Source organism: Rhinatrema bivittatum, chromosome 1 (assembly GCF_901001135.1).
Source record: "Rhinatrema bivittatum chromosome 1, aRhiBiv1.1, whole genome shotgun sequence".
In the NCBI taxonomy this organism is placed as follows: Eukaryota; Metazoa; Chordata; class Amphibia; order Gymnophiona; family Rhinatrematidae; genus Rhinatrema; species Rhinatrema bivittatum.
Window position 1 is genome coordinate 469983729 of NC_042615.1, and position 26202 is coordinate 470009930.

At 45.4% G+C, this 26202-nt stretch overlaps 1 protein-coding gene across 6 annotated transcripts in view; it reads right to left on the reverse strand.

Moving 5' to 3' along the window:
* MOB3B (MOB kinase activator 3B) overlaps positions 1-26202 on the reverse strand; it is a 268138-nt gene that overhangs the window by 47542 nt on the left and 194394 nt on the right. For all 6 annotated transcript variants that reach the window (XM_029606598.1, XM_029606608.1, XM_029606624.1 and 3 more), the window contains one exon: positions 13300-13502. In XM_029606598.1, coding sequence (XP_029462458.1) covers positions 13300-13502 — 203 coding nt within the window. The remainder of the gene's footprint in view (positions 1-13299; positions 13503-26202) is intronic.

Below are 26202 nucleotides of genomic sequence, written 5' to 3' on the forward strand. Positions count from 1 at the left end.
GAAAATTTAAAGGAACCTGTCCTCCAGCCAAATCTTCATCAAGGCATCTAATCTGATGGATCATACTTCCTTCCACTGGCTATCAGCCTTGGAGTTCACTCGAGTTGCCATTAAGCCCATGAATGGAAAGCCCCATTGGCCTACTATCAATTGGAAGACTTTCTGGCTGAGTTCCCAAACCCCAGGATTTAACCTGTTTCTGTTGAGAAAGTAGTCCTGAATATTCTCACTTCCCATAATGTGGGATACTGAAAGATGAAGCAGGTTTTGCTCCACCCATCTGAAGAGCAGGCCTGCTTACTCTGTCAACATAGGGCTGTGAGTGCTCCCTTGCTTGTTCAAATATGCCACTGCTGTGTTGAAGAGCTAATCTGATAGCTCTTATCTCCAGCCTGTTTATCGATCAGGAAGATTCATCATTTATCCAGTGGCCCTGAGCCTCCTGACCATGACAATGGACCTCCATTCAAATATGCTGGCATCCAAGGTTACAATGATCCAAATGGGAGGTTCTAGGTCTACTCAACAGATTTGAGGGCTTTTTCCACCATTTCAGGCTTTTTTTGACTGGAAGAGGCACAACAAGATGAGCCTCATAGTTTTGGACATAGGGGACAATCGCAACAGGAGAGACGGCTGCAATGGGTGCATATGAGCTCTGGTTCATAGCATGAGATCTAAGGTGGTTGCCATAAGATTCAAGAGTTCGAAAAAGTCCCACATCTTGGGCACCCTGTGAGATTGAAAGACTTGAACACGGGAAACCAAATTTGTGACCCTCTTCTATGTTAGGGAGACTTGCTCCTCTGCTATATTGAAGGGAACCTCTAGGAACTTTAGGGACTGGGCAGGTTTTAGAATGCTCTTTGCAAAATTCACCACTCAACCTAATTGCTCCAGGAACTGGACCACTGTGGCTGATTCCAGTTGTCTCTTCTGAAAAGATATGGCTCTAATCAGCCAATCATCTAGATTAGGGTACACCATTATGCCTTGCTTGAGCAGAGCTGCAGTCATCATCACCATCACCATGATAAATGATCTTGGGGCTTATGCAAGCCCAAAGGGAAGAGCTTGAAATTGAAAGTGTTTCCCTAGAACAGAGAATTGAAGGAGGCTCTGGTGGGCATCACGAATAGGAAAATGAATATAGGCCTCCGCCAGACCCAGGGATGAAAGGAACTCTCCTTTCCTCATGCCATCATGATGAACAGAGTGTCTCTTTTCAGAAGTGGAGAACACAGACATCTGTTGACCTCTTTTAGATCCATGACGGGACAGAAAGACTAGACTTTCTTTGAGACTACAAAACAGATTGAATACCTCCCCTGGCTCTGGTCCTGGAAAGGGACTGGAACTATGGCTTGCAGACTTTGCAGCCATACGGGCCGATACAGTAAAGCGCGGCCGCGGTTACCCTGTTTCTAACCCGCTTTGGACGCACAATTTGGACATGTAAGGTGAACCCACGATTCAGTATCCGGTTTTACGCGTCCTTACCGCTTACTGAAATGGACGCGTATCCGTCTCTGCCCGCTGCATGTATATGATATGTTAATGATCGATTTATCTATTCCCTCCGATACAGTAACGTGCGCCCAGATTATTGCCTTTTTAACCAGCTTATTTGCCGCATCATTAACCTGCATATTTACCGCCTACCCTGACCCTGGCGTTAGTGTGGTGTTCAGTCAGCTTCCCGCTGCCTTGAGCGCCCGGCTGAAGCCCAGCAGCAGTTCTCTGAATCTGAATCCGTTCTGTCGTGCTGCAGTTTATACCATCGCTAGAAGATTCATCACTAACTACTGGTTGAGTTGCCTGCAGCAAAGAAAAAAAAAGCACCACATGCCAGCAACAAAGAGGACTGCTAGAACTTAGCCGCCCAGTCCCAAACGAACCCAATCCACAGAAAAAAAATGCTTCTCGCCCAAGGAGGAAAAAAGTAACCCAAGCTGGCACCACCGCGCTTAACTTCAGAGCACTTCGGTTCCGTAGTGTTTAGTTTCTGTACGGAAGAACGGACACCGTTTCCGGGGGCTCCTTTGGCCTTCTCATGGGTCTGAGCTCCTTGTCGCCGCTGACTTGCAGTGGGCACAAGCTCCTGTATCAGGCCCTACCCCTACACACCCTACGCCGCGACCTCGGACGTCCAGCTGGGTGTTCAGGTCGCAGCATGCATTCATGGACCTTCCCGCTGCCTTGAGTGCCTGGCTGGACATCCAAGCCGGCACCTCGGATGTCCAGCCGGGTGCTCAGGGGAAAACAGCGCAAGACATGTCTGCAGGGGCTTCTGCTCAGGTGGGAGTTTGCAGGAAATGAACCTGGGAACAGGAAACGTATTGAAGAGCTTCCCCTGACAATCAGTTTACTTGGCAATTTCTGAGTTCTGAGTGCCTGGCTGGACGTCCAAGCCGCAACCTCGGACGTCCAGCCAGGCACTCAGGTCGCGGCGTGCGTTCATGGACCTTTCCGCTGCCTTGAGTGCCCGGCTGGATGTCCAAGCCGCAACCTCGGACGTCCAGCCAGGCACTCAGGTCACGGCGTGAGTTCATGGACCTTCCCACTGTCTTGAGCGCCCAGCTGAACATCCAAGCCGGACGTCCGAGGTCGCGGCTTGGACGTCCAGCCGGGCACTCAAGGCAGCGGAAAGGTCCATGAACGCACGCCGCGACCTGAGCACCTGGCTGGACGTCTGAGGTCGCGGCGTGCGTTCATGGACTTTCTCGCTGCTCACAGATACGTTTGATCATTGTTTTTAATGCTATTATTAGCTAACAATCACTTATGAAACATTTCTGTGAAACAACTCAGAAATTGCCCCGCTCCAGCTACTCGGACTCGCGCTATGGGGTCCGGGCAACCCTGAGGCTGATGGCGCCAGCCCGCCGCAGGCCAGTCCACGCTCCAGCCTGTACGGCCAGTCCCTGGAACTGAAGAAGGAGCTGGAGCTGCACAAGAAGAGTATTTCGGTGAGTAACTAGTATGTGGTACTTGCTTCAGTGCGGACAGACTTTCATGGGCCTTCCCCCTGCCTTGAGCGCCCGGCTGGACATCCAAGCCGAGACCTCGGACGTCCGGCTTGGACGTCCAGCCGGGCGCTCAAGGCAGCAGGGTCTGTAGGAAAGAACCATCAACTTACCTGGTGGAATGACATTTCAAATTACATTTCAAATGACAGGTACTGGTGCACCCTGGATACTGTATAGGCGCTGTATACCGTTGTATACAGTAAGATGGATGGCGTACGCCTACCGCTTCATTGACACGCTTTGGACACCACTTGGATTTGCTGGTTTCATAATTTTTTGAAATTTTTTGATATTTTTTGTTTAGGTACTTCCATTTCCCTTGTTTATTTATTCCTTTTTCTTTTTGGTCATATATTGTTTTTATTGATTTCTACCTCTTATTTTTATCACACAGTTCACAGTCTTTTAATATCTTTTATATAGTCATACTCTTCTAGAAGAAATTCCTACGATAATAAGACTTTCCATAGACGCAATACAGATTATTTCATACAGGTAAAATCATCAATATATTTTTTACATGTTTGTCCCTACATGTTCATATCATTAGACCTGTAATCATCAGATGAAGTAACATTTTCTATTTTTAATGTTCATATATGTCCCATATCCGTTTGGTCCTTTTAATTATTTATTGGTTTTTACTATTGGTATTTATTTATTGGTTTTGACTATTTGTGCTTTTCATTTTTCTATACATATATCTGCCTTACATTGTCTAAGGACTATGTTCCATTTTATATGTTTTATACATGTTCTATATCCATTCGTTGCCTTTTAGTATTTATTTGTTTTTATTATTTGTGTGAGTCATGCAATTTTTGTATTGTAACGTCAATAATTGACTTATTCATTGTAGCCCTGAGGCAGCCCCCGCGAGGGGGGCGAAACTCGGCCTGAGTTGGGCATATTGTGCATTGGACCCCCAAGTCTCCTTAATAAAGCTTTTCAACAGACATTTTTAAGCATCTATTTTTTTTGTGTTTCCCTCTCTGCACAATATCCAGGATCCATTGATCCACAGTAATATGGGTCTACTCCTTGTAAAACCACTGGAGGTGCCCGCCAACTGGTTCTAGCATGAAATTCATTGGGTATCCTGCTGAAATGTGCTGGGGCAGCTGACTACTCCTTAACACTCCAGAGGGGTTGCCCTTTGGTTTCCTGGCCCCTCCCAAAAGGATAGGTTATATTTTAGGCAGTATGAAGAGGGGATTGCTTGGCTAGTCTAAACTTCAGAAATTCCCAGAGGTAACGGTGCCCCCTAGTGCCTCATGCCCCTGAACGGGCCTTATACTCCAAGTATCTGAGGCTTGGATTCTCCTAAATCCTTGACCAGTTTTTCCAATTTCTCCCCAAAAAGCAAATTGTCCTTAACGGGAGGTTTGCTGACGTGAGTCTTAGATGTGAAATCTTCTGTCCAGTTATGCAGTCAAATAAGCCTCCTAGCCACAGTCAACAAGGTCACCACATGGGAGGACATTCTAACAAGGTCATACATGATATTGGCAAAAAATGTCATTACTGACTCCATTCTCCGAAAATACTGACCCAATGTTTCAGAGGTTTTATTTTACTTTTTGAGACATTCCCTTTTTTTTTTTCCAGTTTGCTAAACTTGTTGATTTCCCTTCCCTTCTTGGAGAGTTAATTTTCTCCCAGAAGCACAGATAGACAGACAAACAGATATGGACACCTTTTGTTCAATTGCTTTCCAGCATTCTATTAGTTGGAAAACATAAAAAAATGATTGAAAGGATCAGAGCACTTACTACTACTACTTATCATTTCTATAGCATTGCTAGACATATGCAGCTTTGGTAATAAAAGCAAGAATGAACTGAGAGAGTAAACCTGAAGCTGTAATTTGAGTCAAAGGTGACACATTAAAAGCCAAATGCAATTTGTCTTTGCTTCTCATAAACATGGAAAGATGACATTACAAGCTGACAAGACAAGACATACTATTCCACAACACATTAACCATGGCCGGTTCCAAGGATAAACCATTAAGATTTATTTCAGGAGTACACCGAAAAAGGCTTTAACTCAAAAAACAAAGTACAGCGGGGGAGGCAAATGATTTGACAGTCCCAAGGAAGGCCTTTTGAAGGACACAGCATAGTAGGACTGTGAATACTTTTACCTGTTACTGGATCTAGTCCTTAATGCAAATGAGCAGTGCATGCCAGTGAATTTTGTCACAGGCTCAAAAAGACAAGAGGCCTATTGAATATTTGACCCTAGTAGACAAGGTATACGAATGTGTGGCACATGCAGTATGATTCATGGCACATTGATTTCAGATCCTGCACACACCATATATAGGACCAGATTTAAATTTCATGTAAAGCTACAGTACAAAACGGGCAAAATACCTGCAAGTTGGCATTTGCCAGCACAATTAAGAAATAATGCATTTTGTGCACAAGGATTTAATTTCCTGTAACTTCAGGAAGGGAAATTTTCCATTCAAAAATAAAAACATCATGCAAGCACATACTTCTGCAAAATAGCACTGCAGAACTTGTTTCCAAAAATGTTAAATTTAAAGAAGAGGCAAAAGTCCCAAAGTGTTCCTGGAATCATTTTTCATATTTAAATATCTTTATTAAAGAACAGTTCACATATCAACATAAGTTATAACATCATCATGTCAGCCTATTCCAGCATACAAAATATAACATGGAACAAGTTCTTAAGATTAATAAAAACAAAAATAAATAGAACCACCATAGGCCAACATGACAATTTGTTCGAATTATGTGTGTTAAATTATCATTCAGACATTCTATTTTCGGTTGATTTCCCTCCTCTCTCCTAGTGTCACTCTCCTTCCCCTCTTGAGCTCAAAATATTCATATACTACTCCTTTCCTTGACTTGCCTGGCTGGCTTGTTCTGTTCCATCCAGGCCTCCACATTTGCTCTAGAACTCCAACGTGTTGATCTTTCCACTCCTCCATCCACCCCTTCACCCCAATTCCCCATCCAACAATCAACTTGCAGCAATGCAGGCCAGTCTATCAGTCTGACGTCTTGGCCATATATCATTTCCTATCTTTTCTATAGGCTATTCAAGAGTAAACTTCTTTGTCTGCTAGAAAGACTCTAGAGATATATGTCCCAGACATTCAGGAACATTTTCTTATGCATGAAGGACATATGTGCTGACATATATTCCATGAACATCATATCATATTGTGCATTTCTCCACTGCCAAAACGAAGGCAGGCTAGCCTCTTGCCAAACAAATAAAATAGAACGCTTCCTCTGTACCAGGGCTTTCTGCACTCCTAATCTATCCCCTTCTTTCTTTATACTTTTGGAAAGGCCCAGCCCAAATAATACCAACTCTAGGCCCACTGTAATCGTATAATTCAAAATTACTCCCATATAATTCAGGATCTTCCTCCAAAATTCCATAATGATCAGGCAAGTCCAAAATACATGAGAGATCCCTGCTCTTTTGAACACTTTGGACAATATTTGGAGTATACAATATGTGCCTTATAGGCCAACATCAAAGAGACATAAGCCCTATGGAGAAATTTAAACTGTAGCTCTCTGAGATATATATTGGAGGACACACTCTTCAAATGCAGGAGACAGAAAAGCAAATCCCTCTGAGAAAAGGAAAAGTTGCCTTCAGTCTTCCACTTACTCCAAAGCATCTCCATCCAATTGTCTAGTTCTATTTTTTTGTAATCCTTTATGGATTTGAGAAAGAGAAAGTTTTGTATGCTCTAGTTGGAAAAAATTATTTATTATTTCTACCATGATTATACCTAAGTGATCTTGTCATAGGTAAAGGTCATAATGATGCAATTGTACATATGAGAAGAAATCTGAGTCCCTCAAGGCAAACTGATCTTTTAATTGTTGGAAAATGAATACATTTCCAACTTCTGCCAAAACATGTTGGATCTGTGTAATACCCTGATCCCTACAAAAAAGAAAATTTCATGAATGAGATCCTGGGGAGAACTCCAGATTCCCAGTATCAGCAAGAATGGGGGAACAACCACTATTTACCTTCATATAAGTCGCAAGTTTCTTCCAGGCCTGGCATAATGGTGCAACCAGTACATTACTAGCAAGACCAGAGGGCAATGTGCTTGCATCCGTATGCAAAACATAGCACAAGTCTATCCCTGAGGTCACAGCTCTGTTACCATTAATATCTGCATAAATGGAGTCATCATACAACCAATTTCTTATGATTCTTAATAAACTTGCCAAATCGTACATTTCCATTAGCAGGGAAGCATATCCCACCGACCTACAAGTATAAAATTCCTCAAAAGATTTCAATATTTCTTGATTAGTGTTCAGCACTTTTCCTCCCTGTGATTTTAAATGGGATATGAATCGGGGTCCAGAAGCAGCTTTGATCAGATTTGTCATAAGTTTCCCAGGTTTGATTTTATGCTGATATAATTTAAATCTATAATATGATATACTCTTTTTTGCCCTTTGATGCAAAAATGTATTCAAAGCAACTTGCACCGAGAGATATGCTTCTCTATTAGCAGTATTATTGGCAGCAGCTAATTTGGCCTTCAACTTATGCAAGTTAGATTCTGACTAATATTTTTTTATTTAAAACTATAAATCTCTTTACGCGAAAGGACATAATATCCCTTCTCAGTACAGCTTTCGCCGCATACCAAAATTGCATTGGATCTTCCCCTCGATGTGTTGCATTAAAAACTTAAGAACATAAGAAAATGCCATACTGGGTCAGACCAAGGGTCCATCAAGCCCAGCATCCTGTTTCTAACAGTGGCCAATCCAGGCCATAAGAACCTGGCAAGTACCCTAAATATTCTTCTCATTTCAACTTTAGATACTCTTGAAAGGACATGTCTGCAGCCAAATAATAAGGAAATTTCCAGTGCCTGCTAGTGGCCCTCCCTCCCAGGTTATTTAAGGTAATCCAAATCGGAGCTTGATCAGAAATTTTGATCTCTCCAATTCCCACCTCCTTGATCTTTGAAAAGCCACTCCTTGAGGTTAGGAAATAATCTATTCTAGAAAATGCAGAGTGCGTTCTAGACAGATGAGTACTCCAGCAGATGGAGTACTCACCATGGGGCCGATGCTATAAAAAACGCAGAAAGCTGCGCTGAAAAGTCAGCACCTGCTTTCTTAATGTGCGCATGGCGCCCGCAAGGGGGGTACCAAGCTATAAGCAAATTAGGGGGTCCCGCTAGCAAGGAGGCGCTAGGGTTGCTTGCGTGATCTTAGCGCCTCCTTGCTAACGCGACCCCACGGTTACTGGCGGTCTGCCGGTTATGAACACCGACGCCGATAAACTTGGCATCGGTTTTCATAACTTCAGTCCACCAGTTAAGAAAACAGTCGCCGAGTTTATTGGCGTCTGTTTTCAACGCAGCTGGCCAGTTATGAAAACCGACGCTGAGCATATCGGCATTGGTCTTCAATGTGGCCGGCTGAGTTTTTGTTTTCTTTTTAATTTTTAAAGAAGTACAGAAATGCAGTTTTTTCTGCTTTTCTGTACTTATTTTCAATGCGCTCAGCTATTAACGCCTGCTCCAGGCAGGCGTTAATATCTGAGCAATAAATGTGCGTCTCAGTTCATGTACCAAATATGTAAAGAAGCATGATCATATTTGTTGTGAGTATATAGATTACAAAGAGCTAATCTTTCCCTGTTTAATTCACCCAAGATAACATAGTGGCCTTCAGGGTCTTTGAATTTGTTCACTATCTTCAAGAGGGAGTTCTTATGAACAAGTAAGCTTGATTACTAAGCTTGATTACTGCAATTCCCTTTACCTTGGCCTCCCTCTCTCCTCCATCAGACCTCTACAGATATTATAAAATGCAACAGCAAGGATAATTAGTAATGCTCGCAAATCAGACCACATAACCCCTATCCTCAAGGACCTACATTGGCTCCCCATCTCATACTGTATACTTTTTAAAATCCTTACCATCATACACAAAGCCATCCACAACCATAATTCCTCATGGCTTAGTGAACCACTGAAACTTACACAATCTTCCCGCCCTACTAGAATGAACCGCAAATGCACATTACAAGTCCCCCCACTTAAGAAAGCCCGACTTTCAACCACAAGGGATCGTGCCCTGTCGATTGCTGGCCCCACTCACTGGAATACTCTACCTCTCAATCTCCGCCTGGAACCATGCCCTTTCAAATTCCGAAAAATGCTAAAGACATGGCTTTTTCACCAGGCTTTCCTGGATTAATTCTCGTTGACTCCTGCCCCTACTGAATCATGTAATTATGTAATATTGTTGCATATTTGTAAATTCTTTTTTCCATTTTATATTTATTGCTCTTTATTCATTCTGTTAAGCTTGCTTCTTCCTAGCTTCCTATATCCTATTTATTGGTTGTCCTGTTTCCCCCTCCCCTGTTCATTGTACTTTCCACCTTTTGTTAAAATGTAAACCAATATGATGTGTATTTTAATGTGGGTATAGAGAAGCTGTTAAATAAATAAATAAACAAATAAATAAATAAATATCGCCACTGCAGGAGTCCTGGTATTCGCGGAAGCATAACTAACTTGGCCAACCCACCATCTCTTAAGATTCTGATACTCAGAGTCAGTCAAATGTCTGTCCTGTAAGAAAACTAAATCATCAGACAATTACAGTGGTTGAATGGCTTGGAGCTACTGTGATCTCAAAGTCCACTGCGTTATTCTCATGGCTAATCTGGCCATAGGGGAGGTGTGTCAGGGGGCGCGCATGTTATAAAATCGAGAGTAGATTTGTTCGTGCCGGGCTGCGCGAACAAATCTACTCCAGCGTGCACCTTTTAAAATCTACCCCATTATGTTTCTCACCCAAACAGAGAACACATTCGACATGCGGGTCAGTGATGGACATGGTGCGAGGGCAATTCGGGCATTTTTTAAACCATTTTGCGCTGTTGAGGAGAGATATCCTAAGTTTTGCTGGATACATCAAGGTGAATTTGACATCCAGTGCATATAATTGAGTACATATGGGTGCAAATTCTTTTCTCTGTGCAGACAATTTTTTAAATTAAATCTTTATTGATTATTTATCATATACATAAATAAACAACAAAAAGTATATGCTGAACGTTAAAAAGGAAATATAACAACAGGTATAAATCTGAATAGGACTTACCATTAATGTAAAGAAATTAAGTTATCTGTTATTACCTCCTGGACTTTAAGTATATACACTTGAGGGAGGATTTGATAATTTCATTTCAAATAATAGTCTTGATGTATCAGAGTTTCTCCAGGACTCTTAGGATATTATATCTAAAAGAGCTACCTTGCTGGTTATTTTTGTAACAGATATGGATAAGGATTTAATTTTTAAACAATACTTTAAGTTTAAATCCGTAGAATTTTGTGGTCAAAGGTTTTTGTTTAACCAGATGTCTCCCGTGAAACACAGCTTCGTAGAAAATTATTTCTTTCTTATAAGCAGCGTATGATTTCCATTGATTCTACTTTTTCCCTTAAGTTTCCCTCCAAGAGTTTAGTAACTTACCAAGGGAAATCGTACGTGTTCCTTGATCCAGCTCCTTGATCCAGCTCCAGTGGTTACTACAGATTAAGTTACTTAGCACTGTGCAGACAACTTGACTGAATAGTCCTGGAATACTAGAATTTGTTCGTTGTTGTGTGTCAACTTTTTGCCAGACTGCAGCACTTGCAAAATTGCCAGCTTATACGCAAAAATCAGAGATTCTAGCAATCACCACCCACGGCTTCTCAAGATTTTCCCACCAGCTCCCCAAACAATGGGCCCGTTCTATACGGAGGTGCCATGTGTCAATTCCAGATCCAGGAAGCAGGTCTTTATCTCCCAAAGATTCCTGTAACCTTACAAAGCTTAGATTACTACGGCGAGAATGATTGTTCAGCTCTTCAAGTCTTTTGTCCTGCTGTGAGATCTGTGTTTTCATGCCATGTAGTTCATCGCTCATTACTGCAATGGCGTCTTGGTTGTCTGATACTCACTGTTCAAGTTCCCCACATCTCTTCATATGCAGTCATACGTGCATTAAATTCTTCTAATTTGTCTATCATCTTCCTAAATTCGGGCTGTAATGCCTTGACCACTACCGCTTTGATTTCAGCGATTGCAGACTCCTCACTGTTTTATCTAGTTGCTTTGGGGTGTCCGCCATTTTCCCGTTTCCCAGCCTTATTCTTTCCTTTTCTTTATCCTTTTCTTTTTTAGCCAAACGAGCTGGCATACCTTCTCAAGCAGCAACAAAGGTAATATAAGCTGATGCAGCCTGTCTAGCAGTAGAGATGAGGCCAGAAAGAAAGGATGGGGTGGATTCCATGGTAGAGGAGATCAGTTAGGCAATTCACATCTTGCCCAGCTCAAGGCATCAAGTGACTCCTCATTTTTCTTTTTTTTTCCAATGGAATTATATGTCCTTTACAGAAGTTACAAGAAAATGAAATCCTTGGGTAAAATACATGCAATTTCCAAACTGTGCAAGCAGCCTGACTCTCAGGCCTTTGACACTTACAAAGGATGATTTACAAGGGATCTATGAACCTAACCACAGAATTGGGTATCTAAAGAGCCATGGGTTAGGAAACTGTCCTGGGCCTAGCACTGATTTAGCTCCTGAAAAAATGGACGTTCCATGAGGCAGGAATAGGTCTAGGACAAGAAAATAAGCGCACATAGATTTTATTTTCAGGTATCTGTGAGTATTTTACAGCGTGTAGTCAACTTGCAAAAACAGGAGGTACAAGATATGCAGGTATATTTTTGTAAAATACGCTAGAAGATGAGCAGATACAGAAGTGTCTGTTGAATGTTGTACCCAGCTACCTTACTGAAAATTGCCTTCATGTTGGCCTACTTTTGTCCAGAATTTAGATTTTGCTCAACCAATACATAGCAGGTCATTCTGAAGAATGTTATTGCTCTTCTGAAACATCTTCTAATGGCAAAAGATACGAGATTTGATTGAATTTTATTTTACAGTATAACATATGAACCATTCGGCTGCCCATTAAGGCATTCTGCACCTGTATAAGCAATACAGGCAAGGGCTGAGGTACCACTGACCCATCATATCACAAGCACTTGTCTTGTGGATTTTCTGACCTGCTTTATTTAGTGCAACATCTGATTTCCAAGCGTTCTCTGTCAAACAGCCAACTGGGAAAGCACGCTGTTATACATGGGGAAATGCACAACTTTACATGTTACCGTGTGTTCCATTCCAAAAAAAAAAGAAAAGCGCTTTGATAATGTAGATTAAACAGGGAAGCAAAGAAGGATTTCCCACTCTGGCTGTCAGTATATATCTAGGTAACAAGGCAATGCTTGTTCGCTTTTGTTATAGTATACATTCATATTTACTTGCTGGATTTGTGGGTTGTTCAAGTCTATCTGCAAAGAACTTCAGAGTTTGCAAAGATAAACAGTTTGCCCCACCGTGCTCTTACACTTAAACCAATTACATTTCTTTTCTCCTGTCAAGCATTCCACAACTGCCTGGAGACAGAAGGAAGAATAATTTTCCCTTTCAGGATCAGAGCAACCTGGATGCCTTCCTTTCTCCCAGGCTTTTCCCTTTCAATTAAAGAACAACCCTGGCTGGGCCTTTGGTTCAGCAAGCGTCCTATTGTCTTGTCAGGGGCTCTGGTACATGTGCTTGGGTCCCCCGGATGGGAGGGAAGGTGGCGACCTCTCCTGGCAGACAGAAGCTACTGAGAGTTCAGCCTTTGAGGAGAATTCCCATGCAGCCCTTGGCCAGCAAAGCACCCTGAGGTCACCCAGAGCAGCTGCTGAGGGGATAGGGGGTTATCGAGAGGCTCTGGGTAAAGAAAAACCCCATAACAATCCCAGATGAGCAGGGCTTTTCATTGCAAGTCTTTACCTTGTCGGGAGGAATTCAACATTTGAGGTGAAGCCTTGTGCCTCTAATTCAAACAAGTTACTGGTAACAAATGACCTGCCCTGAGGGAATTGTTCCTATTATATGCAGACTGCTTTTTGGTGGGGTGAGGGTTCTAAGGTTTTTCACAATACCTTTTAAAATTAAGCAAAACATTCAGTCTAGAGATTAATATTGATAAAAGGGCATTTCCTTACAACCTTACATTCCAACCAATCAGATTACGCAAATCATATGGAGCATTTCAGGTACGTTTACAAATTATTCTGCAGGCCTTTGTTAGATAAAAGGAAAGCAGTATTGTAATGTGAGAAGCAGAAATGATTATCTGAGACCAGGACCCTTTTCTTCTACTTACCAAAGGCTCTAGTTCCTTGCGGTCTACAAGGTTCAGCTCCGTCACAAAGTAATAAAAATGCTTGTAACAGGTATTGACGTGGGCTTCTGCTCCCATAATGATCATCCGGTCAAAGTGATGGATGTAGACATGAACGAAGACCCGGAAGAGTCTGCACAGAATTTTCTTGCAGATCTGAAGGAAGTTCTTTGGAAAGGGAACACCTGAGAATAAGAGAGAGGAGTATTTCAGTCTGAATACTTCTAAAATGAGTACAAGACCCTAATGTCATTGCTTAAAGTTTCTCTCTCTTTAATACTGTTCAAAGGATGGTGGTAGACTTGATCACAGTTATGCTAATATGAAACAGAGTTATGAAATATTAAATACAATACAAAATTATTCAAAGTAGTTAGACCACTAGCAGATTGTGAGGAATTGCAGAAGGACCATGTTCGATTGTGGAGCCAGGCATTTAAATGGCAGATGAAATTTAATGTGGACAAGTGAAAAGTGGTGCACATAGGGAAAAATAATCCTAACTACAGGTACACGATGCCTGGTTACATATTGGGAGTCACCATCCAGGTAAATGATCTTGGAGACAATACATTGAAATCTGCAGCTCAGATTGCGGCAGTGGTAAAAAAACAATCAACCAGAATGTTAGGAATAATTCAGAAAAGGCTGGAGAATAAAAGTGAGAATATCATAATAACTCTGTATAAATCCACGATCATGCCTAAAGTGTTGGTCACCACATCTTAAAACAGAGAGTGCAAAGCATCATAAGGTACAGAGTATTACGCCCGTTGGTCGCAGACGGCTGCGACTGCTGTTGCTCACCCCTTGCTTGACTACACTGACTCCTCTGGGTCGACTCATGGCCTCCGCCAGCTATCACCGGCCTACACGCCCTGGTTCCCGGACCCCCCTGGACGGTGTGGACGCTGCTGACCGCCATCTTGCTCTTGGAGTCCCTTAGGCGCGCGCGCTACCGGGCCAGTCTTATGCACGTCATGGCGGGAACCTCGGGGCGCCCCCCTCGGATGTCATCATTCGTCAAGGACTCTTAAGCCAGCTGGCCCTGCCTACCTACAACTTGGCAACGAGTTCCCTCATTGCTGAATCCGCTTTGCTAGCTACAGACTCTTGTTCCAGCTCCTGCTTCCGTGGCGTGAGACGTTCCGGGAACCCACTCTTCAGGGACCCTTCCTGACTCTGGCTATCCGCTCCTCAGAGGGCTTTCCACCTAGGACTTCTGCTTGTTCCGTTCCCCGGGGTCTTCTCTGGAATTTTCACTCTGCTACAGTGAGTATCCCATCTCTGCGGACCATTGCCGTACCATCGCTACTGAGGAACTTCACACCGGTGTACCCCGCTCTACGGACCATTGCTGTACCATCGCTACTGAGGAACTTCATCGGTGTATCCCGCTCTGCAGACCATTGCCGTATCATCACTACAGAGGACTTCTCCGTGGGTATACCCCACTTCACAGAGCCTGGAGCTCCCCAGCGCCTGTGTGTCTTTCTGCCACACTCCCTGCTCCGCGGGCAGTGTCACTCTGCTTCTCTAATAAAGTTTCAAGGACTCTCAAGCTAGTATGACGTCAGCTCCCTGCGTTAACGTTTCGTGACTCCATCTGGGGTCACTCTCCTTAGCTTCCTCTACCTCTCATCTCTCTCTCTCCAGCACCTGTTGCTGTATGCACCTCACAGCTGAGACCTCGCCTCCCGACGGTGAGGCTCACGGGGCTCCTCCCCATGGGCAGTACCATCTCTCACCTGGTCCAGGGGCCCACATACCCTAACACAGAGCAACAAAATTGAAAAAAGGGATGGAATGGCTCCCCTATGAATACAGACCTTCATTTTCAGTTTTTATTTTATTTTTTTCCTGAGAATTTCAATGTTATAACAAAAAAAATCAGTTGCAAAATGAGGTTATAATACACTGAAAAAAATCAGTGAAAAAATAATTTTTGCGCTGATTTATTTTATTTTTAAAAAGGTCTGGATAAGATCCTGGGGGATAGGTCCATTAGCAGTTAATAGCCGGAGAGCCTTGGGATTTGCTGGAAGTGAGAAACATGGAATCGATCTCCCCATTTGATCTGCTGGGTGCTGTGAGAGTGCTCTGCAGTAATATTATGATAAATGCACCTGTGAAGGGTAAACCTCAGAGCGATGAAGAGGCAGAGAGGCAGCATAAAGGCAAGCCACAGTATTGTATTATTCTTAAGTATTATATTACATTTTTGCTTAGAACTGAATGTAGTATCTGCAAGACAAATACAGTGTGGACAGAAAAAGACTTAATTAAATACACCTTAAACTAACAGCTTACAGCTAGCAAATTACCACACTTACCTGAGAAGTCTGCTCATCAAGGCGATTTAGGTTCTTCTGTGCCCTCCTGAAATTCCCTGATTTTGACCCCCGCCCCCAGCAGGTCCCTCCCTCTCCTCTCACTGGCTGTGTCTCCCGCCCCATTACCGCATGACCTCACAGGCAGGGAGTTAGAGAGGGGGCTATGAGGGTCAGGGGCCTTGCTCTGTGCCTGCACCAGCAGGGGATGGGGGAAGATCAGAGCAGCTGCTAAATGGCAGGGGCACATGCACTGCTGCCCAAATGTACACTATTATCATTATTATTATTCAATCACACGGGCTGATGCAGTAAAGTGAGCTCAGGCTGAGCGCACTGTTAGCCCCCGTGACGCGTTTTCGATGCGCTATTTTTACCAGAAGACTTCCCATGGAGCCCAGAATAAGGGGTAATAGCGCGTGGAAAATGCGCAGCCACCCCCCCCCCGAAACTAATAGCGCCCGCAACATGCAAATGCATGTTGATGGCCCTATTAATTATTCCCGCGCGATACAGAAAGCAAAATGTGCAGCCAAGCCGCACATTTTAATTTCGGCCGGCACCGGGAAAGTGTACAGAAAAGTGAAAGTCGGAGGCCCCAAAAGTAAAAAAAAAATTTTTAATCTGCCCGTGGCTCACGGGTTGGAAGAAGGCCGCTCAATTTTGCCGGCCTACGTTTTCCGAACCCGTGGCTGTCAGCGGGTTCGAGAATCGACCCCGGTAAAATTGAGCGTCGGCTGTCAAACCCGCTGACAGCCGCCGCTCCTGTCAAAAAGGAGGTGCTAGAGACGCGCTAGTGTCCCTAGCGCCTCCTGTTACCGCGGGCCCTCATTTACATATTTTTTCTTACTGAATCGCACACCCAGGAGAGTGGCCTGGGCGCGCATTGGGAGAGCGGATGCTCGCCGGCTCTCCAGCGGGTTTTTCTGTATCAACCCGACAGTTGGGTAAACTGAAACAAAGGCGGGTAAAATTTACTAAACTAACTCTCCCAAGGACACAGAGTGTTCAGCAGCAGAATCAAGGCTGAACCTCCGGAGTTCCTGAATTGCAGGGCTCTGTTTTATCAGCGCAAATAATGGGAGCCTCGCTAAGTAACCCATCGCTGCACATCACAGGGTTGATAAACAGACCTCGTGGTCCCCAAGCGCCTGCCACCATTTCACAGTTCCTCCAACGAGCTCTCCAGTAAAGGGGAGAAGAGATTTGCATCTGTGATGAAAAACGGGGCTGGGGAATGGAAGGGAGGGGGATGAGGCAGATTTTCAGCAGCTTCCATTTAAAGACGCGAACATCCTCCTGAGCCTTGCACAAATCTCTCATGCTCAGAGAAAAATCAGATGGGAAGAAGGAAACCGTGTTTTCCTGGTAAAGCAAGTCGTTTCTGAAGGAGCTGTAAAAATGCCAGGTTCCAAGGTGGAGTGCCGGCTGAGACTTCCTAATCCACAGCTTCCCTCTTTCCACCTCCAGAAAATATATATTTTTTTAAAAATCCAAATGAACATGCAGAAAAACACACATGAACACCGAACACCTGGTAACGTCCACAGACTCTTGAGTTTCACAAGTGTCACACGGCTGCTGGTTCAGCCTTTCGGTGTGCAACTGAATATTCCCCCTCCTACTCCCCCCCCCGCCCCCACCATCAAAAATAAATAAAAATAAAATAGATTAAAGCATCCACACCCTCATCTCTGACAAAATGCCCTAAACCGCTGCTTCTGCAAACTCAGCTACACAGAAAATCCACCCAAACAGATGTTCGATGTTATTTTGGTAACTGCTCAGGGAAGTGTCTGTCCTGCGTGCCAAGGCCAACAATCCCAGGGGGCCACAAAACTTTCTTCCTCCCAAAGGGCTGACAGTTGCAAATAGTTAAGAGGCAAACGAAAGGCTACCTCATCCCTCCCTCCCTCTGCAGGCCATCCTCCTATCTGCTGTTGCCACAGCTGCTAGAACCAAAGTCAGGAAACATTTGGAAACAAACAATTTTGGGATTCCACCTTTAGTACAGGCCAGTCATTTTATTATGGACAAAAAAAACCCCAAAACACCCCTGGGAACAGCAGCAATTTCCAATTTTGCACATCCACAGCGTGCGCCACATCAGTAGCTAGCATGGTAAATCTGTTCTGCTGTAGGCTTCTTTCAGCACTTCTGTGGCTGCCGTCAGGTCCAGGAGTCAACCAAAGAAAACACGTACAAAAAAAAAAAAATACAGGTCCGGCTGTTTCCAAATGAAGACGGGGTAATTCCATGTAAGCGAGTCTACATCTTATAGAGGACGCTGGAAAACATTTTAGCACGTTGATTTTTTTTTAAAAAGAAAGAATCAGAAAGTAGAATTGCTAGCTATATTCCAAGGATTCATTTGCGGTTTTTTTACATTATAAAAATGGGTTTCGACGGACTTTATGGCTTCCTTGCTGACTGAAAAAAAAAGGTCGGCGAGTTATGGCAACCCAAGAAGTGCCAAAAATAAAAAAAATTAAAAAAAAGTTATTTCTAGATTTTGTTTTAGAAACATTTATCTTTCTTTTAGGAATATTTTTCACATGGAGAACATCTGATAAAATTAAAGCATTTCAAAAGACTGCTGGAACAGTTGTCAATAACAGATTTTTTTTTCATAGTTAATTTCTAGTACCACAGCGGCATTTATCATTATATGCAGCTATATAAATTTGAAGGATGGATCCAATATTTTATCAGCCTTTACGACAGCACTGGAGGGTCCTGAGATCACTCCTGGAGACAGGATCCCTTTGGGCCATGGTAGGTCCTCTGGTGCTCCAAAATCAGTTTCCATGTATCCCGAGATAACTTGCTAGGACCGTAACAGCCTCCAGTAAGGCGCAGCATTCTTGGTTGATCCGAGACCCTTGTTTAAAAGAGAGGCCAGAGATGGTTCCAAAAACAGGAAGCAGCTGGCTCATGTGTAATATTTGCCCCACAGGCAGGGCAGCTGCCTGAGTCGAGGAGGGGGTGCAAGGGGGAAGGAGCACAAAACCGATCTCCTTCCTGGCCTAAGCCTGACATCAGGGGGAGACTGATAAAGTTACACACGTGGACAACTAAGCCTGTCCCTTCCCTTTCCTCCCCAAATCTGTGAGACGCTCTGCCCGTGTGCTTCCTGAGGCGACCCACTGCCATCGGGCAGTTAGAAAGCAACTGGAGGGCTCTGACGAGGGCAGGGACTTCATGTGGACTTGCTGGTTAAGAGTGGGAAGGGGCAGGCTGGGTGTGGATTGGGAGGACAATCGGGGGGGGGGGGGGGGAGGGAACGCAATAATCAGTTTTCGCATTTGAAGCCACATTTATTTGCATGCTAAGCTGGCAAATGAACTGCTGAGAGAGGCTTTCTTTCTTTGAATCTGTACCCTGCCTTTCCATAAAAGCTCAAGCTGGATTTCAGCACTGGTTAAAAGAGACTCAAATTTACAAAACATACTCATGAGGGACATGTAGACCAGATGATAATCCAGGGGATATACCGGACTGACTTTTATATTTTACATGAGTCACTATCTGGAGCACCATGCGAGGAATTCTTTGGCTACTGTTCCCTAAATACAGCACCCAGCAGCTCGCGGGGCAGCCCTATCAGGTCAGATAATGTGAAGTTTGCGTTCGATCCAGAGGCTGATTCCTAAAGACAGGAATTTCAGGTGAGTGTTGCTCCAGAATTCAGCACCAACTAGCAGAGAAAATTTTCTACGGCATTTTTCCCTTTCGCTTTATTCCTGGACATAGGTGGCTGTATCTGATATATCCGTAGTTTTCCATCCCAGTTACAGAGAAATTTAAAGCAGCAAAGCTAGATTCAGCAAAGACGTAACTGGCTTCAGGGCACTACTGCTTCATTTCTTGCTCCTATTCCTTGGCATCCTGTCATTTTTTTCTCCTACAATCTCTCATACATTTTTAAACTTCTTTGGAATAAAACCTGTTTGATTCTTATTATAGCCACGTCCCTTGATTTGAAACCTTTCCTTCTCCTCAGGGGCTGATGTAATAAGCCATAGGTGCAAACCGTTTGCTGAAAGTAAGTATGCAGTTTGACCCACGTGCTTAAGCAGAGGTTTAGCTCCCAGCCCCATACACTTATCAGTGGCCCTCACTTTACGCCAACTCTGACCAGGAGTTCAATTTTGAGTGTTAATAAAACATGGGCAGTCTTCTGACTGCCCTGGAAGGTAACAGCCAACGCTTTCATTAGCACAGAATTTCCATGCGAGGGTGCTAAGCAGCATGCACAGTTTTCCTCACACATTTTTGGTGCACAAAACTCCTTGCTGCATCGGGACAACAGTGTATGCACAACTGTGGGTAAAACTGTGCGCTAGGCTGAATGCATCTTATTACATCGGGCCCTGAATTTGACCTGGAGATTCTGGGATCGCAGTGCAATCTCTGGGCCTCTGGAGACACCCAGGAAACCTCCAGGTCCCGGGGCCACCCTGCGTTGGATTGAAGGGGAGAGGAGCCTGCAGTGTGTGGGCCAGGAGGAGCTGGAGAAATCAGCCCATGTGGCCAGAGGAAACAGCATGGGCAGCAGGTCTGTATGGCTGAGGCAGTAGCTTCAGAGGTAGAAGCGGGAAAGATGAGAATGCCAGGGAGGGATGGAAGAAAACTGCTGAAGTCAGGCCTAGAGGGGAAGGAGAAGGAGAGTGCTAGGGCTGGGCCTGGGGAGGCGAAATGAGGAGTCCCAGGGTCAGGGAAGAGAGAAGAGGAAGACCACTCTGTTGGGCTTGGAAATTTGGGGATAAAGACAGCTGGAGTCGTCCCTGGATGGGGAGGAAAAGAGAAAGAAAGAGTGTGTGTGTGTGTGAGTGTCAGGGGCCCAGGCAGCAAAGAGAAAAAGTTGATGTGCACCTTCCTACCTTCTCTCCCCCTTGATGGTACTCAGTAGCAGCACCTTTGTTTTCCCCTCTGCGTCAGCCACTGGAAAATGAAAGGAAGGGAGTTGCTGGATTAGGAAAGGATGGGGATATACCCTACAGTACCTGAATGTAATCCACTTTGAAGTGTTAAAAAGAGGAAGATAAATCAAATAAATAAATAAATAAGAGTAGCTCTTCTCTGCACCGTTCTGACTACTGCAGTCTAATCCCCTCCCCTCCTGATCTCTACAGGCTGCTGTCTGGGAGAGGAAGGGGGATGGATGAGGGAGGAAGCAGAGGGCTGTTCTCAGCAGGGCACTGGCCAGTAGAGCTGAGGCACCAGCCCAGTATGCCATGACTAGCGATAGCAGAGTTGCTTACCTGTAACAGGTGTTCTCCAAGGACAGCAAGATGTTAGTCCTCACACATGGGTGACATCATCAGATGGAGCCAGACACGGAAAACTCCTGTCAAAGTTTCCAGAAATTGGACTTGGCATACTGAGCATGCCCAACATGCCCTATATCACGTGACCATGCGGGGTCCCTCTTCAGACTTATAACATAGAAGTAGATTTAAAATTGTTTATTGTAAACCGGCTTGATGTGATATTATCACGAATGCCGGTATAGAAAAAATTAAAATAAATAAATAAATAAAATAACAAAAATAAGAGAAAACATACTCCGCAGGGTGGTGGGTGGGTTTCGTGAGGACTAACATCCTGCTATCCTTGGACAACACTGGATACAGGTAAACAACTCTGCTTTCTTCAAGGACAAAGAGGATGGTAGTCCTCACACTTGGGTGAATCCCTAGCTACAGGGCGCTCCCTAACAAAAAAGGGGACCAACAGACACCAACCAGGTATCAACGGGCACAACAACAGTGCTGTTGGTTATAGAGGGGGAGACAGCCTGAACCCAAACAATGGGCCTAGGCTGGGAGAGCTGGGTTCTACACCTCAAAGAGAATCCAGACCGGATGAATCTACTGTCACATATGCCATCCCTATCCAGACAATAGTGAGATGCGAATGTGTGGAGAGAACTCCACGTCACAGCCTTGCAGATCTCCTCCATGGGAACTGCTCGCAAGTGGTCCACCGATGTTGCCATGGCTCTGACAGAATGAGCCTTGATATGACCCTCAAGATGCAGCCCCACTTGGGCATAACAGAAGGAGATGCAATCTTCTAGCCAACTGGATAGTGTCTGTTTGGCAACAGCAACCTCCAACCTATTGCTATCAAAAGAAATAAAAGTTAAGAACATAAGAACATGCCATACTGGGTCAGACCAAGGGTCCATCAAGCCCAGATCCTATTTCCAACAGTAGCCAATCCAAGCCATAAGAACCTGGCAAGTACCCCAAAACTAAGTCTATCCCATGCTAGTAATAGCAGTGGTGTTGTGTTTGAGGCATTGTGGACCCTTGGTGGCAATGGAGATGACTCTGCCCACAGGTAGGAGCCCCGTGGGGAACCACTGCAATAGGCTGACACAGATAGCAAACACGGAATGGATAGAGTCTTTATTGTATTGCTGTAAATAGATGGTGAAGCAGGAAGGTAAGGCACTGATCCACAAGGTGCCAATATGCTCAACAGGCTCAGAAGTATAGTCTCACCCAGATGTCCACGATAGGTAGGAGCCCGCAGTGTGGGTAACGCCGCGGCTGGTGGGTGGAGTTGGAGCGCCGGATCGTAGAGGTACTCACAGAGTGAAGGCGTTTTCCTGATGGTAGAATGGTGGGACCGAAGGTCCATGGCGCAGGATATGAAGTAGATAGGCCCTCGAGGAGTGAGTACCCAATGGTCCAATATCCTGAAAATGAATAGAGAAAAAAGACCCCCGAGGAGCGGTTGTCTTGGTTAGTGAGGATCCCAAAGGGAAGACGGAAGCGAGAGACCCCCCGAGGAGCGAGTGTCTAGAGCTTCAGCTGGAGCGAGGCCCTTAGCGAGAAAGTGGTATCTACGCATACAGCTTAGAGCAGGCAGAGTAGCTAAGCAAAGTCTTTGCTAACTCAAATTGGTAGCGGAAGCGGAGGCTAGATATACCTGGAGGTACTGACGTCATGCGGTGGGGCTGCCCCTGAGGTTCCCGCCATGACGTGTATTTGAACGTCGGAGATGTGCGCCCTCGTGCCCTAGGAGACCACGGGAATGAGCATGGCGGATGGGGACGCCCATGCTGGTCTGGAAACGCCGAGGCCCTCGGCACCGGAGACAGCCATTTTGCCCAAAGAGAGAGAAAGGGGAGAAAAAGAGGTAAGCCAGAGCAGTCACAGCCATCTGTGACCGACGGACGCAAAAAGTGGCTATTTTCTAAATCAACTTTAATAGCAGGTAATGGACTTCTCCTCCAAAAACTTATCCAAACCTTTTTTAAACCCTGCACTAACCACATCCCCTGGCAACAAATTCCAGAGTTTAATCGTGCATTGGGTGGACTGTCTCTGGGCTTCTGTCCATTCCAGATAGAAGGTTAAGGCTTGCTTGCAGTCCAAACTGTGCAGTGCTCATTTGCCTTGGTGCAAATGGGGCCTGGGAAGAAAGTTAATAGAACGATAGACTGGTTAAGATGGAAGTCTGTCAGCACCTTAGGCAGAAACTTAGGGTGTGTACACAAGACTACCCTGTCATGAAAGAACTTAGTATAAGGTGAATCAGTCACTAAGGTCTGGAGCTCGCTGACTGCACGCTGAAGAGACTGCCACCAAAAATATGATCTTCCAGGTCAGGTACTTCAGGTCACAGGTGCGCAGAAGCTCAAAAGGAGCTTTCATCAGCTGAGCTAGTATCAGGTTGAAGTCCCAAGACACAGCAGGAGGCCTTAGGGGAGGCTTCAACTGAAGCATGGACGCACCTTCCACACCTGGTGGTACGCACCAATCACTCTCAGATGAACTCTAACGGAATTGACCTTTAAGCCAGCTTTTGAGAGGTACAGAAGGTAGTTAAGCAGTTTCTGTATGGGGCAGGAGAACTGATCTAGGGCCTTCTGTTCACACCGTATGGAAAACCTCCTCCACTTCAGTCCATAGGACTTTCTTGTGAAAGGCTTTCTGTAAGCCACCAGGACCTGAGGCACATCCTCAGAAAGATCAAGTGGCTGCAGGATTAACCTCTCAACATCCAGGCTGTGAGCGACGGGGCCTGGAGGCTGGGATGCCACAGCCTGCCCTGATTTTGCATTATGAGATCTGGGGAAGTCCCCAGACTGATTGGTTTCCAGATGGACAACACCCATAGGAATGAAAAACCAGACCTGTCTCGGCCAATGAGGGGCTATGAGGATCATAGTACCTCTGTCCTCGCGAAGCTTCAAGAGTGTCTTTGCTAGCAAGGGAATTGGAGGATACGTGTATAGAAGACCCTTGCTCCAATGACAGGCAAGGACATCCGAGTCTGGTTTGCCATGTGTCCTGTACAGGAAGCAGAACCAAGTTTCCTTCCTATTCCAGGGGGACATGAATAGATCGACGTCTGGACTCCCCCCAAAGTTGGAAGATTCTATTTGCTACCTCCAGGTTCAGGGACCACTCGTGGGGTCTGAAGGCACAACTCAATCTGTCCGCCACCACGTTCCCTGTACCTGCCAGATATGTTGCCCTGAGCACTATCCCACAGGACAGGGTCCAGGACCAAATCTGGACCATTTCCTAACACAGGAAGTACGATCCCATACCTCCCTGGTTGTCTGTTTGGATCAGGACAACTTTGTTGGACAGCCAATCTCCGAAAAGCCCATAGCACGTACCTGATTGCCCAGAGCTCCAGGAAGTTGATGGGCAACAGCTTTCCTGAGCAACCAGAGACCCTCTACATTAGCTTCCCAGCCCATGATGGATGCATCCGTGTTTAGGAAAATTTGTGTAGAAGGACTCCGGAAAGAGATCCCCCTTTCCAAATTGGAGAGTATCTGCCACCAGGACAAAGAGACCCAAAGAGACAGGGTGACTCAGATGCAAGTCTGGAGGTTCTGCGTGGCCTGACACCACTGCAACCTCAGGATCCACTGGGCTCTGCACATGTGCAAACGTGCCAAGGGAATGACATGGATGGTTGTGGCCATGTGGCCAAACAACCTCAACATGTGCCGCGCTGACATCTGCTGGCTCCCCTGGATCTCTGCCGCTATGGACACCAGGGTGGAGGCCGAGTCTAGCAGGTCTCCTATAAAGTCCAATTGAGGTGGCAGACTGAGATGGGACTTTGGGTAATTGATGACAAACCCTAGTGACTCCAACACCCGAATGGTCAAGCTCATGGACCAAATGGCCCCTGCCTGAGAAATGCTCCTGACCAGCCAATCATCCAGATAGGAGAAAACATGCACTCCCAGCCTGCAGAGGTGCGCCCCACTATGGCCAGGCATTTTGTGAAGAGACATCATGCTGACGCTTAGCCCAAATGGCAACACTCTGTACTAGAAGTGCTGTTTTCTCACCACAAATCAGAGATACGTCCTATGACTTGGGAAGATCTCGACATGGGTGTATGCATCCTTTAGATTGAGGGAGCATAGCCAGTTCCCACTTTGTAAAAGGTTGATCAAGGTGCCCAGGGAAACCATCTTGAACTTTTCTTTTTTTAGCAATTTGTTCAAGACCCTAGGTCTAGAATGGGACGGAGTCCTCCTTTTCTCTTTGGAATCAGGAAATACCTGGAGCAGAATACCTGTCCTCTCTGCCTTGGTGGAACAGGCTTGACTGCCCTGGCTATTAAGAGGGTGGAGAGCTCCGCAAGCAGTACCTTCCTGAAACGCTACCAGCCCCCAAAATGGGCACGGAGAGCAATTTGGGTGAACACCCAATAAGTTTAATTGGTACCCTTGATTGATGATGAACAGAACCCACTTGTCCAAGGTTATACTGGACTACCAGTTTGTGAAGAACTATAGCCTGCCCCTGACCAGGGGAAACACTGTCTTGAGTACAAGCAATTGGCTTATACTTCCTCCAATCCAGTCAAAACCCGTCCCGGGAGTTGACTGAGGCGCTGGCTGCGGCTTGTGAGCTCTCTGCTGCCTGGGACAACTGCAGGAGCTCACATTCTGCTGATGGGAATGAGGGGGTGGAGGATAATACCTCCTCTGATAGAAAGACTTCTTCTGCCCCTGCCTCGCCAGCCCCCTGGGATGAGGACAGGTCCAGAGTGCCGGAGGAGGGCTGTTGTAGGGTCTCATGGTGGTCCTGTAACTGGGCCTCCGCATCCATCACCCTATCTCCAAAGAGATTCTCCCCAGTACATGGTACATCAGCGAACCATTCCTGAACCTCTGGACGGAGATCCAAGGCCCGCAGCCATGCCATTCTGCGGGCACCGATTCCTGCTGCTGTTTCGAAAACATCATAGGTTGCACGGACCTCGTGTTTTTCGCTCTCCAGGCCCTTATGCAGCAGGGACTGGAGGGAGTCTTGCTGCTGCTGAGGCAGCTGTTCGGCTATCCCCTGAACTGCTTCCAGAGGTCATGTAGAGCTGGTAGGAGGCAATGCGGGCAATATGCATGACCGCCTGGAACACTTTCCGCCCAAGAGTGTCTAATGCCCTGTGGTCCTTCCCCAGGGGTGCCAAGGAATGGGTCCGAGAGCTCTTGGGCCTCTTCAGGGCAGATTTGACGACCACCAATTGGTAGGGTAACTGATGCTTATCAAATCCAGTAACGTTC